This window comes from Ranitomeya variabilis, chromosome 5 (genome assembly GCF_051348905.1).
Source record: "Ranitomeya variabilis isolate aRanVar5 chromosome 5, aRanVar5.hap1, whole genome shotgun sequence".
In the NCBI taxonomy this organism is placed as follows: Eukaryota; Metazoa; Chordata; class Amphibia; order Anura; family Dendrobatidae; genus Ranitomeya; species Ranitomeya variabilis.
The window spans coordinates 494,488,744-494,501,854 of NC_135236.1; the positions used below are offsets into that span (position 1 = coordinate 494,488,744).

The 13,111-nt window shown below is 45.1% G+C and overlaps 1 protein-coding gene across 2 annotated transcripts in view; it reads right to left on the reverse strand.

Moving 5' to 3' along the window:
- PAH (phenylalanine hydroxylase) overlaps nucleotides 1-8,341 on the reverse strand; it is a 191,691-nt gene extending 183,350 nt beyond the window's left edge. Inside the window, exon 1 of one of the 2 annotated variants that reach the window (XM_077265626.1) lies at nucleotides 8,119-8,341. In XM_077265626.1, the coding sequence (XP_077121741.1) occupies nucleotides 8,119-8,190 (72 nt within the window). In that variant the 5' untranslated portion in view covers nucleotides 8,191-8,341. The remainder of the gene's footprint in view (nucleotides 1-8,118) is intronic. The other variant, XM_077265625.1, reaches the window with a different exon arrangement.
- Nucleotides 8,342-13,111: the final 4,770 nt, after the last annotated feature.

A 13,111-nucleotide genomic window follows, 5' to 3' on the forward strand; every position in this document is an offset into this window, starting at 1 on the left:
GACCGCACCTGCACGATATAGCGGCGGTACCCCAAGAAAGGACAAGAAGCAAGGCTTATTGTGCTGAGTGAGAAACGAGATCAATGCAACAAGGAGAATACCAGTAGGAGTCGTGCTGTAAGACGAGGCAACATCCTACTGAGGCGCGTAACCGGTGGCCGGAACGCCGAGGAAGTATAGAGCTCCAGGCCAAACTTCAAACCTACGGCAGGACAGTCAGTTATAGGTGGGCTGTCTCACCCAATTGACCTAGGAAGACACGGGGGGGTAACAACAGGAGTGGGGCGATGCTAGAGTCCCGGAAGAGCTCCGAGCCTCCCCCGTCATACGGGTGCATCCTAACCATAAGATCTGGGGGACGTGGAAGAACATCAGAATCGAGTTGTGAGGGAACACGAGAAACAGACACAACAGTTGTGGGGACTATCCCGTAAGCACAGCAGGGGAGGACCACAACACACAAGCGCTAGAAGGTAGGCACAGATTTCCACCTGCAAAGGGAACTCTGGAGGTGCCATCGGACCGGCCGGACTTGCGCAGCCTGGTTAACCGTATTCCGGACTGAGGACCCTGAAGCCTTCAGTAAAGAGGTAAAAAGACTGCAACCTGGTGTCCTCGTTATTTGCTGCGACCGGCACTGCACCGCACTACCCCTACCATCCACACCTACTACTGAGGCGCCCCTCAGCAGGGTCACGGACCGGGTCTAGCCACCGTGACAACCCCAGAGCAGAGACTCAGAGGCCCGGTACCGGGTACCCCTCGGCCCTGCGGCAGTGGGGGCGCTGCACTTTCCTATAAAAGGTAAGCTGAATATATTTTTTCTTTTTTTTTTGTTAAGGGAAGATTAATCATATTTAAACAATTTTCGGAATCATTTACCCAATAACTTTAAAAATGCCATGGATTAGCTGCTTTCTTCTTAGGCCGGGGTCACACTTGTGTGTGCAATGCGAGAAACTCGCACGAGCCTCTCACATCAATACCTGGCACTGCCGCTGACACTCGGGACCGGAGTGTGCGCCTGCATGTATTTCTATGTAGCTGAACGCTCAGGTCCCGAGTGACGGTGGCAGTGCCGGGTATGGATGTGAGAGACTTGTGCGAGTGTCTCGCATTGCACACGCAAGTGTGACCCCGGCCTTATGCAAAGTGTACACAGAAAGTTGTCAATCAGTAGTATGGGCGGTGTTATATAGAGCATATCATTCAGAGAACTGCTAGATCTGCAGCAATGATTTTATCAAACCTACAGGAAACAGCCCTGTAAGTGACACATCACTGTCCCTAGATTTTGCTGTGTTCAGATGTGGTTGCAAAAACCTTGTGACCGATTCCCTCTAGTATAGATTACAGCTAATGTACTGTAAAACAAACAAAGCAAAAGTTCACATATGTAATAGGTCAATGTATACTATTGATTTTTTTACTAGGTTTAGTTTCAATACTATAAAAACAAGGTTCAAGACCAGGGTATTTGTCAGTTTGATTTGTAAATATAGTGATCCCTATTTACTGAGGGCTTTAGATTGTTCCTCTTATATGTTTTTAACTTCCAGTCACAAATGTAAGCATTACATGTAAATGTCATTTATGCTAGGTACACCGTGTGTTGGATAGTGCTTGTGGGCTTCCATCAGGGCTGGAGTGGCCATCAGGAAAATGTGAAAAGGACCAATCCAGCAGTGGGCTGCATTGTCCCAAAACATTTTTATTAACATTGATGTCCTGAGGAAACTGATAGCATTAAAGAGGTGATCCGAAATAGTCTAAATCACTTTTCTAATAAAATTGAATTGAAAAGTCCCTATCGTTCCCTCTCTATTTCAGCACTACTGAGTAGGTATCAGTTGTCAATACCAATGTATGCTTAGTATGAATGATTGTCACTGCAAAATTATTTTTCAATGCATAGTGACAGTGCGCTCTCTCTCCGACTCTGATGAGAAGTGAGCAGCAGGCAAGACAGATTACTATCAGTGCACATTGTATTGAGAGAACCTGGTGAACAGGAAGAAAAGAAACTATACCTGCTCTCAAAAATGAAGTCTGTTTCAGGCTGTGACTGGTCCTGCTTTTCCTGATCACCAGGTTTTTTCCTTAGAATGTGCACTGACAGTGTTCTTTCTTGCAGGCTTGTCACTTCTCATCAGGGAAGAGCATCATCACTGTGCATTGCAAAGGATATCACACAATGACATGTGTCAAGGGAGCTCATACTGAGCATACCTTGTAATTGACAACTAACATGTGCTCAGTAGAACAGCTACTAGCCCAGATCTTGAAAAGGACTCATTGATTGCACTTTGTTTAAGGGTTGTGGCTGCCTCTGCACCCTAATGATGACTCGTTTGAGTATCATAGCATGCATCAGAGGTTCTCAAATAAAATGTTACCAAGTCAAAAGTAGTTAAAAAAATAAAGCAGCATCACGCCACTTGCACCAGCCCAGAGTCTGCAGTGGAGAAGGAGGTTATGTGAATATTAGTCTATTTTTGTCTTCTTTGGCAGGCATGAGATGCAAAATGGTGGAATGATTATTAGGAGGAGGGCTCATTATTATGTATAATATTATAGGGAAGCTCAATGGGGCTGGTCATTACTAGGATACACAGTAGTGAGTCGCCCGCCAGGGCCGTGGGGTACTCAGTACCGGGTCCGGTGTTCACAGGGGGATGTCACGGTGGCTGCAACCCAGTCCGTGGCCCTGGGTGCCCATGTAAAAGGGAAAGGTCTTTAAAGGGAATAAAATTTGTGTTCGTGATGCCACCTGTGGTATTCGGTCAGGGTGACCAACGCTGCTTTAAGGGGTCCTCTGGGGTGATATTATGGCAGCTAGATGGTATAACTTCCCACAGGTGAAGTATGTCCCCAGGGCTCCCAGTGCGTAGATGGTAGAATGGTGAGAGGTGCAGTAAGGAACGAGGACACAGGTTTGCAGTCTCTTTACCTCACTTACTGAAGACTTCAGCAGCCACAGTCCAGGGCACTGGATCGCAGGGCAGGTAGGGTCCGGCCGGTTTGGAGGCAAGTCCAGAGTCCCCTTATCCAGGTGGAGAATAAAAGCCTTCCTTTGCACTGTAGTAGTGTAGTAGGAAGGTAGTAGTGGTGTAGTCCCATACTGCTAGAGGCTTCACATAAGGTCTTCACAGATGTTATCTCTTTCTCTCTGTCCCCCGGATAGGATAGGACAAAACCCATATGACTGGTGACTTGAGCCTGTTTATAGGGTCTCTTAGATGACCCGGCTCTGATGGGTGTCACCGTGCCTCCTGGGTGTTGGGTCGGACAGGGAACTTGAAGTTCAGCTGTCCTGCCGGTCTCTGATGTAAGGCATGGACAACCTCGGTGTTCCGGCTACCGGATTTCTGCGCAGAGTGCCTGATGTGCATGGATGTGTGGTACAGTCTGAAGCAGTCTTTCATACACAGGCCAGGTTTATTGGGACAGGTGTCGCATTGATAAATGGTGTCCCTGCATATTCCTCTTTTATAGCACACAAAGGTGCCCTCTTTTGCGACTTACCTTTTTTCCACTTTGAGGGACCTCCCCCGGGAAATGTTGACCTGGTACGATACGAGCACCATCAGTTCCGGACGTAATGGGGCCCGCTCCTTCCTGATCTCCAAAGATTAAGGCCTTGGTTACTACCTCCTGGAACTGAAGACACGACGTATCGGTCTGGCCTGCACATCGTGACAGCAGGAAAGCGTTGAGCATTGCTATCTGTATGATGTGCATGGCCAGCTTCTTGTACCACACCTTGGCCTTTCTCACTGTATGGCTTGATCAGAGATCAACGCCCCCATCTTTTTTTTTGCTGCACCCCAGTACCCAATCCGGTTTGCAGACTTGTGTAGAGGTACCTTGTACAGTGCTGAGTGTGCTGCCATCACCATGTATGTGGTCAAGAAAAAGACACCCCGCCTTTCCTTGTACTTGACCACCAGCAGGTGGTTGGTACATTGGGCTCTGCTGTCACCCCTTCTGAGCATCTGCACAATTAGCGTTTTTGGGAGGCCTCTCTGATTTTTGCGGACAGTACCGCTGGCTGGGGTACCTCGCGCAGAGAGGGACTTAAAGAGCGGGATGCTGGCATAAAAGTTATCCACATAGAGGTGATAACCTTGGGTGCACCAAATCCTACACATTTTCTCCACTCACTCCCAGGACAGAGGAGCATTCGGAGGGTTCAATCCGGGTGTCCTTCACTTCATAAACTCTAAACCCATGGGTGTACCCTAAGGTACTCTCACATAGCTTATAGAGCTTAATTCCGTACCTGGCCCTCTTACTAGGGCAGGTACTGATGAAATTTGAGCATCCCCTTGAAATGAATTAGGGACTCATCCATGCAGATCTCCCTTTGTGGCATGTACACTTCAGCAAACTTTTTGTTGAAGTGTTTGATGACCGGCCGAACTTTGAACAGATGATCATAGTTTGGGTAATCTCAGGAAGGACACCGTGCATTATGTGTATAATGCAGGAATTTGAGGATAGCCTCAAAACGTGTCTGGGCTATGACCATTCAGAACACTTTTGTGTTGTATATAGCATCAACACTCCAATGTTGCCGAAGTTCTGGCTTCTTCAGGATGCCCATGTGAATGGCCAGGCCCCAAAACTGCATAATTTCAACCACATCTACAGAAGACCAGTTAGAAAATTATGAATTGGGGTTTTGTGCTAAAAAATGATGAGCGTATAAATTAGTTTGGCACACCGTGAGGTTAACAAAATCCTTAGAGAAAAATACTTTGAAAAATTTTAGTTCTGTGAGGCTGGTGGTGTAAAACTTGGTTCCTGATTGTGCCACAAAATCAGGAATCAGTGGCTCATAATTTTCGGGGGAGGTCCGTACAGGGTCAGTAATGGGGGGTGCTGGTTCATCTTCTGGAATGGGGGATGCTGCTTCACCGTCTGTCCTGAGACATCTGCGTGGCGATTCAGCAGCACCTGAGGAGGAAGACAAGAAGGAGGAAGAGGACGAGGAGAATGAATCTGAAAAATAAACAAATGTTGGATCCTCTCCCTCGCTATCAGTGTCAGAGGCAAGGAAAGAATATGCCTCCTCCACTGAATAGCATTTTTGGGATGAGCGAGACAACATTTTTTTTATGTATGTGATTTTGTCAGCACTTTATTTACTTGTGTGTGCGATAGAGCTTGGTGTAAAACTTTTTGTTTGAAAGGAAAAAACTAAAATAAAAAAAGGCAGTGAAAAGAAAAGTTTGAAATATCAGGCACGAGCTCTAATGAGTGAACTGCGTCACTAATCAAATCTCGGCGGCTGCTTGATGTGCTCACAGAGGTGGCAAAAAAGAAAAGTGTACAAAACAGCAGGCACGAGTTCTGATGAGTGAACTGCATCACTAATCAAAGCTCGGCAGCTGCTGTATGTGTGCACGGAGGTGGCAAAAAAGAAAAGTGTGTAAAACAGCAGGCATGAGCTCTGATGAGTGAACTGCGTCACTAATCAAAGCTCGGCAGCTGCTGGATGTGCACATGAAGGTGGCGAAAAATAAAAGTGTGTAAAACAGCAGGCACGAGCTGTGATGAGTGAACAGCATCACTCAAGAAAGCTCGGCAGCTGCTGGATGTGCGCACGGAGGTGGCAAAAAAGAAAAGTGTGTAAAACAGCAGGCATGAGCTCTAATAAATGAACGGTGTCACTAATCAAAGCTCAGCAGCTGCTGGATGTGCGCATTGAGGTGGCGAAAAAGAAAAGTGGAAAACAGCTGGCACAAGCTCTGATGAGTGAACTGAGTCACTAATAAAAGCTCAACAGCTGCTGGATGTGCACATGGAAGTGGCACAAAGGAGGGGTGAAAAAGAAAATTGGAAAACAGCAGGCACAAGTGCTAATCGGTGAACTGCATGGAGGTGGCGCAAAGGGGTGTGGAGGGGGAAGGGATGAAGAGACGGAGGAGGGAAGAGGGGGATTGGGGTGGATGAGGACAGTTCAGGCAGGGATCAAAGATCAAAACACTTACAGTTGTTGTCTCTCTAAATTAGAATACTTTATAACACCAGCTTGAAAAAATAAATTTAAAATCTGAAATGTTGGCCTACTAAAATGTATATTTAGTAAATGCACTCAATACTTGGTCAGGGCTCCTTTTGCATCAATTACTGCATCAATGCGGCGTGGCATGGAGGCGATCAGCCTGTGGTATTGCTGAGGTGTTATGGAAGTCCAGGTTGCTTTGATAGCAGCCTTCAGCTCGTCTGCATTGTTGGGTCTGGTGTCTCTCATCTTCCTCTTAATAATACCCCATAGATTCTCTATGAGGTTAAGGTCAGGCAAGTTTGCTGCCAATCAAGCACAGTGATACTTTTGTTTGTAAACCAGGTATTGGTACTTTTGGCAGTGTGGACAGGTGCCAATTTCAGCTGGAAAATGACATTTCCCTCTCCAAATAGCTTGTCGGCAGAGTGAAGCATGAAGTGCTCTAAAATTTCCTGGTAGACGGCTGCGCTGACTTTGATAAAACACAGTGGACCTACACCAGCAGATGACATAGCTCCCCAAACCATCACTGAATGTGGAAACTTCACACTAGACCTCAAGCAGCTTGGATTTTAGCTTCTCCACACTTCCTCCAGACTCTGGGACCTTGATTTCCAAGGTCTAGTGTGAAGAATCCACAATCAGTGATGTTTTTCAGGAGCCATGTCATCTGCTGGTGTAGGTCCACTGTACTTTATCGGGACCAAAGTCAGCGCAGTTGTCTACCAGGAAATTTTAGAGCACTTCATGCTTTCCTCTGCCGACAAGCTTTTTGGAGATGGAAATGTCATTCTCCAGCAGGACTTGGCACCTGTCCACACTGCCAAAAGTACCAATACCTGGTTTAAAAACACAAGTATCACTGTGCATGACTGGCCAGCAAACTCGTCTGACTGTTACCCCAGAGAATCTACTGGGTATAGTCAAGAGGAAGATGAGAGACACCAGATCCAACAATGCACATGAGCTGAAGGCTGCTATCAAAGCAACCTGGGCTTCCATAACACCTCAGCAGTGCCACAGACTGATCGCCTCCATGCCACGCTGCATTGATTAACTAATTGATGCAAAAGGAGCCCGACCAAGTATTAAGTGCATTTACTGAACATACATTTCAGTAGGCCAACATTTCGGATTTTAAAATCATTTTTTCCAGCTGGTGTTATAAAGTTTTCTAATTTACTGAGATAATAACTTTTGGGTTTTCATTGGCTGTAAGCCATAATCATCAACATTAACAAAAATAAACACTTGAAATAGATCATTCTGTTTGTAATGATTCTATATAATATATGAGTTTCACTTTTTGTATTGAAGAACTGAAATAAATTACATTTTTGATGATATTCTAATTTTGTGAGATGCACCTGTATTAATCAAAATAGTCAGCGCTTTGTAAGCAGAAATGTTACTAGCTTATTACATCAGCCTTGATAAATTGTCCCAGTGTTCGTTAGTGGTAGTGTCCATTTTTTTTATACAGGCACAAACATAAAAAACTGCATTCTTGTTCCCCTCTGAAATGACGGACACCACCACAAAAGAGAAAGTAGAAAGCCCCCTTAATCTCCGCTTGTCTAATTTTTATGAATGGCTCCATCAGAGGCGCATCTGCATCCAGTTTCTCAGGGATTCAGACACAAGCCATTAAATCACTGATGAAGGCAATGTACACTTAGCCTAATAAAGATTTTTAAGCTATCATAGTCAGTGAGGTAAAAAGGACATCAATAAAAAATGATGGGTAATTAACATATTCCTAAGTGTTAAAGTTTTAAAATAGAAAAAAAACTGAACCAAAAAAGCATACTCAGATTCAAAAAAGCATTTAACATCCATGCAAAATCTGGTATACAGAGTATAAAACATACCCAAGGTACTAAGTGCTAAAGCTGATAGAATGCACTCCGACTAGGATGTATAACTTCTTTTTGTATTTAATTTTAGTTAAAGTAAAAATATAAAAACTATTGTACAGTTACTGAATTAATACCATAATGTTTGCAAATTGCTTACAAATAAATAAAAGGGTACAGATCTTAATATTTTCTATATAAAAAGAAAATCCATGTAGAACAATGAGTTTCTCAGCTGCTCCAACTTACATATGCATGTCCCCCATTCATTTTGCAGGTATCTGCATTCATTCTTGTTTGAGGAATGATTCTCTCAGTCATTGTGAGGTCACGGAAGTCACCTATGTGAAGACTGAGATGTCAAAGCCAAGTGAAGAGTATATAAAGCCCCCTCTGCTCCCCATATCCCAGGTATTTAGACACTCCTCATCTATGTCACTAAAACCACCACTTTTCCATCATGTGAGTGGCTGGATTATGCCATCGCCTCCTTAGATATTTGCTTTTAGGAAAATATGCACGTGGTTCTCATCAAAAAACAAATAGCAGAGGATGTAGCCTGGTTTTCATCCAAAACATGTGTGTTGCACCAGAGTGGCAACAAGTCCTTGTGTTTACTGTCTGCATTTAGACAACTCTCATTTATAATTGTTCATGGTTGTGGAGAAGTATGATCCACATGTTTATAGGGTGGTTAGAGGGTTGCTGTGTTCTTCCTTTCCATGTATTCTTATTTCCCTGTCTTTTTTTTTGCTACATTACACTTGTTATTATTATTATTATTATTATTATTATTTATTATTATACCGCCATTTTTTCCATGGCGCTTTACATGTGAGGAGGGGTGTACATAATAAAAACAAGTACAATAATCTTGAACAATACAAGTCACAACTGGTACAGGAGGAGAGAGGACCCTGCCCGCGAGGGCTCACAATCTACAAGGGATGGGTGAGGATACAGTAGGTGAGGGTAGAGCTGGTCATGCAGCGGTTTGGTCAATCGGTGGTTAATGTAGGTTGTAGGCTTGTTGGAAGAGGTGGGTCTTCAGGTTCTTTTTGAAGGTTTCGATGGTAGGCGAGAGTCTGATATGTTGTGGTAGAGAGTTCCAGAGTAGGGGGGATGCACGAGAGAACTCTTGTATGCGATTGTGGGAAGAGGAGATAAGAGGGGAGTAGAGAAGGAGATCTTGTGAGGATCGGAGGTTGCGTGCAGGAAAGTACCGGGAGACGAGGTCACAGATGTATGGAGGAGACAGGTTGTGGATGGCTTTGTATGTCATGGTTAGGCTTTTTTACTGGAGTCTCTGGGTAATGGGGAGCCAGTGCAGGGATTGACAGAGGGGAGAGGCCGGGGAATAGCGGGGGGACAGGTGGATTAATCGGACAGCAGAGTTTAGTATAGATTGGAGGGGTGCGAGAGTGTTAGAGGGGAGGCCACAGAGCAGGAGGTTACAGTAGTGGAGGCGGGAGATGATGAGGGGCATGGACTAGGGGTTTTGCAGATTCTTGGTTTAGGAATGTACGGATCCGTGAAATATTTTTGAGTTGGAGGCGGCAGGAAGTGGAAAGGGTTTGGATATGTGGTTTGAAGGAGAGATCAGTGTCAAGGATTACCCCAAGACAGCGGGCTTGTGGGACTGGGGAGAGTGGGCAGCCGTTTACTGTAATGGATAGGTTCGTTGTGGAGGTCGTGTGAGATGGGGGAAAGACGATGAATTCTGTTTTGTCCATGTTAAGTTTTAGAAATCTAGCGGAGAAGGATGAAATAGCGGATAGACATTGAGGGATTCTGGTTAGTAGGGTGGTGATATCTGGTCCAGAGATGTAGATCTGTGTGTCGTCAGCATAGAGATGATACTGAAAGCCGTGAGATTCTATGAGCTGTCCCAGGCCAAAGGTGTAAATGGAGAAGAGCAGGGGCCCTAGAACTGAACCTTGTGGGACTCCAACAGATAGGGGGTGAGGTGAGGAGGTGGTGTGTGAGTGGGAGATGCTGAATGTCCGGTCAGTTAGGTATGACGAGATCCAGGATAGGGCCAAGTCTGTGATGCCAAGGGATGAGAGGGTCTTCAGCAACAGGGAATGGTCCACTGTGTCAAAGGCAGAGGACAGGTCCAGGAGGAGGAGGATAGAGTAGTGCCGCTTGCTCTTGGCGGTTAATAGGTCATAGGTGACCTTAGTAAGGGCAGTTTCAGTGGAGTGGTGTGACCGGAAGCCTGATTGAAAGTGGTCTAAGAGGGAGCAGGAAGATAGATGGGAGGACAGTTCAAGATGGACATGTTGTTCCAGTAGTTTTGAGGCATAGGGGAGAAGTGATATAGGGCGATAGCTAGATACAGAGGATGGGTCAAGAGAGGGCTTTTTGAGGATAGGTGTGATTGAGGCATGTTTAAAACTTGAGGGGAAAACACCAGTTGTTAGTGATAGGTTGAAGAGATGGGTTAGGGTTGGGATGAAGACAGTGGCGAGGTTTGGGATGAAGTGGGATGGGATCGGATCAAGTGCACAGGTGGTGAGATGCGATCTTGAGAGTAGAGTGGAGAGTCCATCTTCTGTAATGGTGGAGAAGTTGGTTTTGGAGGTGGAGGGCTGGGTAGTTGGGAGGAAGGGTTCTGGGGGTTGTTTACTAAAACTGTCTCTGATGTTCTCAATCTTCTGCTTGAAAAATGAGGCAAAGTCTTCAGCTGAGATGAGGGGGGAGGGAGGAGGTGCCGGGGGGCGGAGGAGAGAATTGAAGGTGTTGAATAACTGTTTGGGGTTGTGAGACAGGGAGGATATGAGAGATGAGAAGTAGGTTTGTTTTGCTGTGGCGAGTGTGGTCTTGAAAGTACTGAGGGACTGTTTAAATTTGATGAAGTGCTTGTTGGACTGGGATCTTTTCCATCTGCGCTCAGCAGCCCTGGAAGCTCGCCTCAGTTCTTTGGTCAGGCGGGTGTGCCTGGGCTGTCTGTTGATTTTGTGAGCTTTGGTATGTGTGAGAGGGGCAAGAGATTCCAAAGCTACAGCTATTGTGGTGTTATATAGAGCGGAGGCGTCATCAGTAGTGTGTAGGGAGATTATGTCTGTGGGAGGGAGGAGGGATTCAGAGAGTGAGTGTAGATCAAGGTGTTTAAGATTTCTGCGAGGGTGTGAAAGTTTGTGGGGTGGGGATTGTAGACAAGGAGTGGAGAGGGAAGAGAATGTGAGTAGGTTGTGGTCAGAAAGAGGAAGAGGTGAGTTAGAGAGGTTAGATAGGGAGCAGAGGCAGGTGAAGATGAGGTCCAGTGTGTGACCATCTTTGTGAGTGGCTGAAGAAGACCATTGAGCAAGTCACACTCAGCTTGTTCACAATCGCTAAGCTGAAGATTTAAAGATTTTTTTTCCCCTCAGCAGCAATCCACCTTGCTGTTCAATACACTTCCAATAAGGACTTGAGGCCCAAACAGCTGCCCCTTATAAATTCTTAATTATGAGCCCCAACCCTAAGATAACCCCTTGTGAATATAGCTACTCCCAATTCAGCAACTCACACCAATTCACACAGGAATTTGTTAAAGGCTTTCCAAATACCTCTTCACTGAATCACAAGTCACACTTACCGCCGTTCACAGTTACGCGCAGGTCACACTCAGCTCGTTCACACTCGCTAAGCTAAGTTAAAGTTTTTTTTTCCCCTCAGCAGCAATTCACCTTGCTGTTCAATACACTTCCAAAAAAGGGTTGACAACTTAATTTTTATTGGGGGGGCAGCTCATTAATAAATCACGAACAGCTAACGATTTTTATGGACACACGAAAAAACGATTATACATTTTTAAGATTATAATAAGTGATACTTGTCTACAGTCCATAATTCCGATGTGAATATATTACAAGAATTCACTGTGAAGTGATAATTACAGTCATAATAATCTGTACAAGTGTCTCCAAACATCATGGATACATCAATTTTTTTATTGATAAGTATAGTGCAGTGGAAGCACTCTGTGCAGTGATGAGGCAGTGACTCAGCAAAGTTCAAAGCAAAACGTCTCTTTAATGTTTAACTCAAAAAAACACAGCACGCGATATCCTCCAGATGGCAGCCAGGAAACAGGATGGCAGCCAGGAAACAGATCACTCCACCTCCGGATTGCAGCCGGGAAACAGGACAGTCCACTTCCGGATTACAGCCGGGAACAAGACAGTCCACCTCCGGTTTGCAGTCGGGCACATATCCTCTGAATTACAGTCACTTAAGATGCCAGTCCTTCTCTGACCGGTTGCTGAGTTAATGTATCTTTACTCACAGCAATATTCAGTACACGATATCCTCCAGATCGCAGCTGGGAACCATATCCTCCAGTTTACAGTCACTAAACACGCTAGCCCACCTCCTGAGACCAGTTGCCATGGGCTACTGCACTGCTGTGTACGCTGTTAGTTCCAGGCTTTTCAGCTGTCTTGGCCATTTGGCTCCCATGGCCTGTGTTGCTTCACACAGCTTGGAGCTCTGAAGAGCCTCCTGCTCTGTACTCCTGCCAACACCAGACTGACACTGACTCTGAACCTGACACCCAAACCCTATACCGCAGGGTTTTTTAACTTGAATCTGTGGCTTTCAGCCACATGGAAAACTCAGCCAAGAACGAAAGCTCGGAGCAGGTTTTCTTAAATCTGCTCTGGACAAATAGCTTGTCCAGGACTAACACTTACTTTAGTCTGCATTGCAACCACAGCTATGCCTGTGACTGTAATGCACTCTCATTGCCTCATTACGAGTCCGTGCCAATCCTGGGGGGAACATACAGTGACTGTTTTTACAGACTGTTCAAGGAATTTCTGGATAGTTGATTACACTGAATGATACCCGACAGGGTATGGAATATATTGGGCAACATTTGATTCCTGATCGCCTCTTGGAAAAAGCTTAAGCGAAACAGCGGCATAAGGGTGGTAGCCCAGATATGTGCAGTCCTATCCTCTCATAATTGTAAGTACTAAACATGTGATTGTTTTTAAAGATTATGCACAAATCTATATAGTCTTTATAGTTGCACCTCCTTGCTAATTAATGTATTTTGACAAATATGCAGTGGAACCTTGGTATTGACAATGGCACTTGCACGTTATGTTTTTGATCTATAGAGTTCAACTTTAAAGGGAACCTATCACCCCGTTTTTTAAAAATTAGATAAAAATAGTGTGAAATAGGGGCAGAGCTGGGCTTTACATTAGTGCCTTTTTGGTGCCTTTACACCCCCGTTAGGCTGCCGAAATAC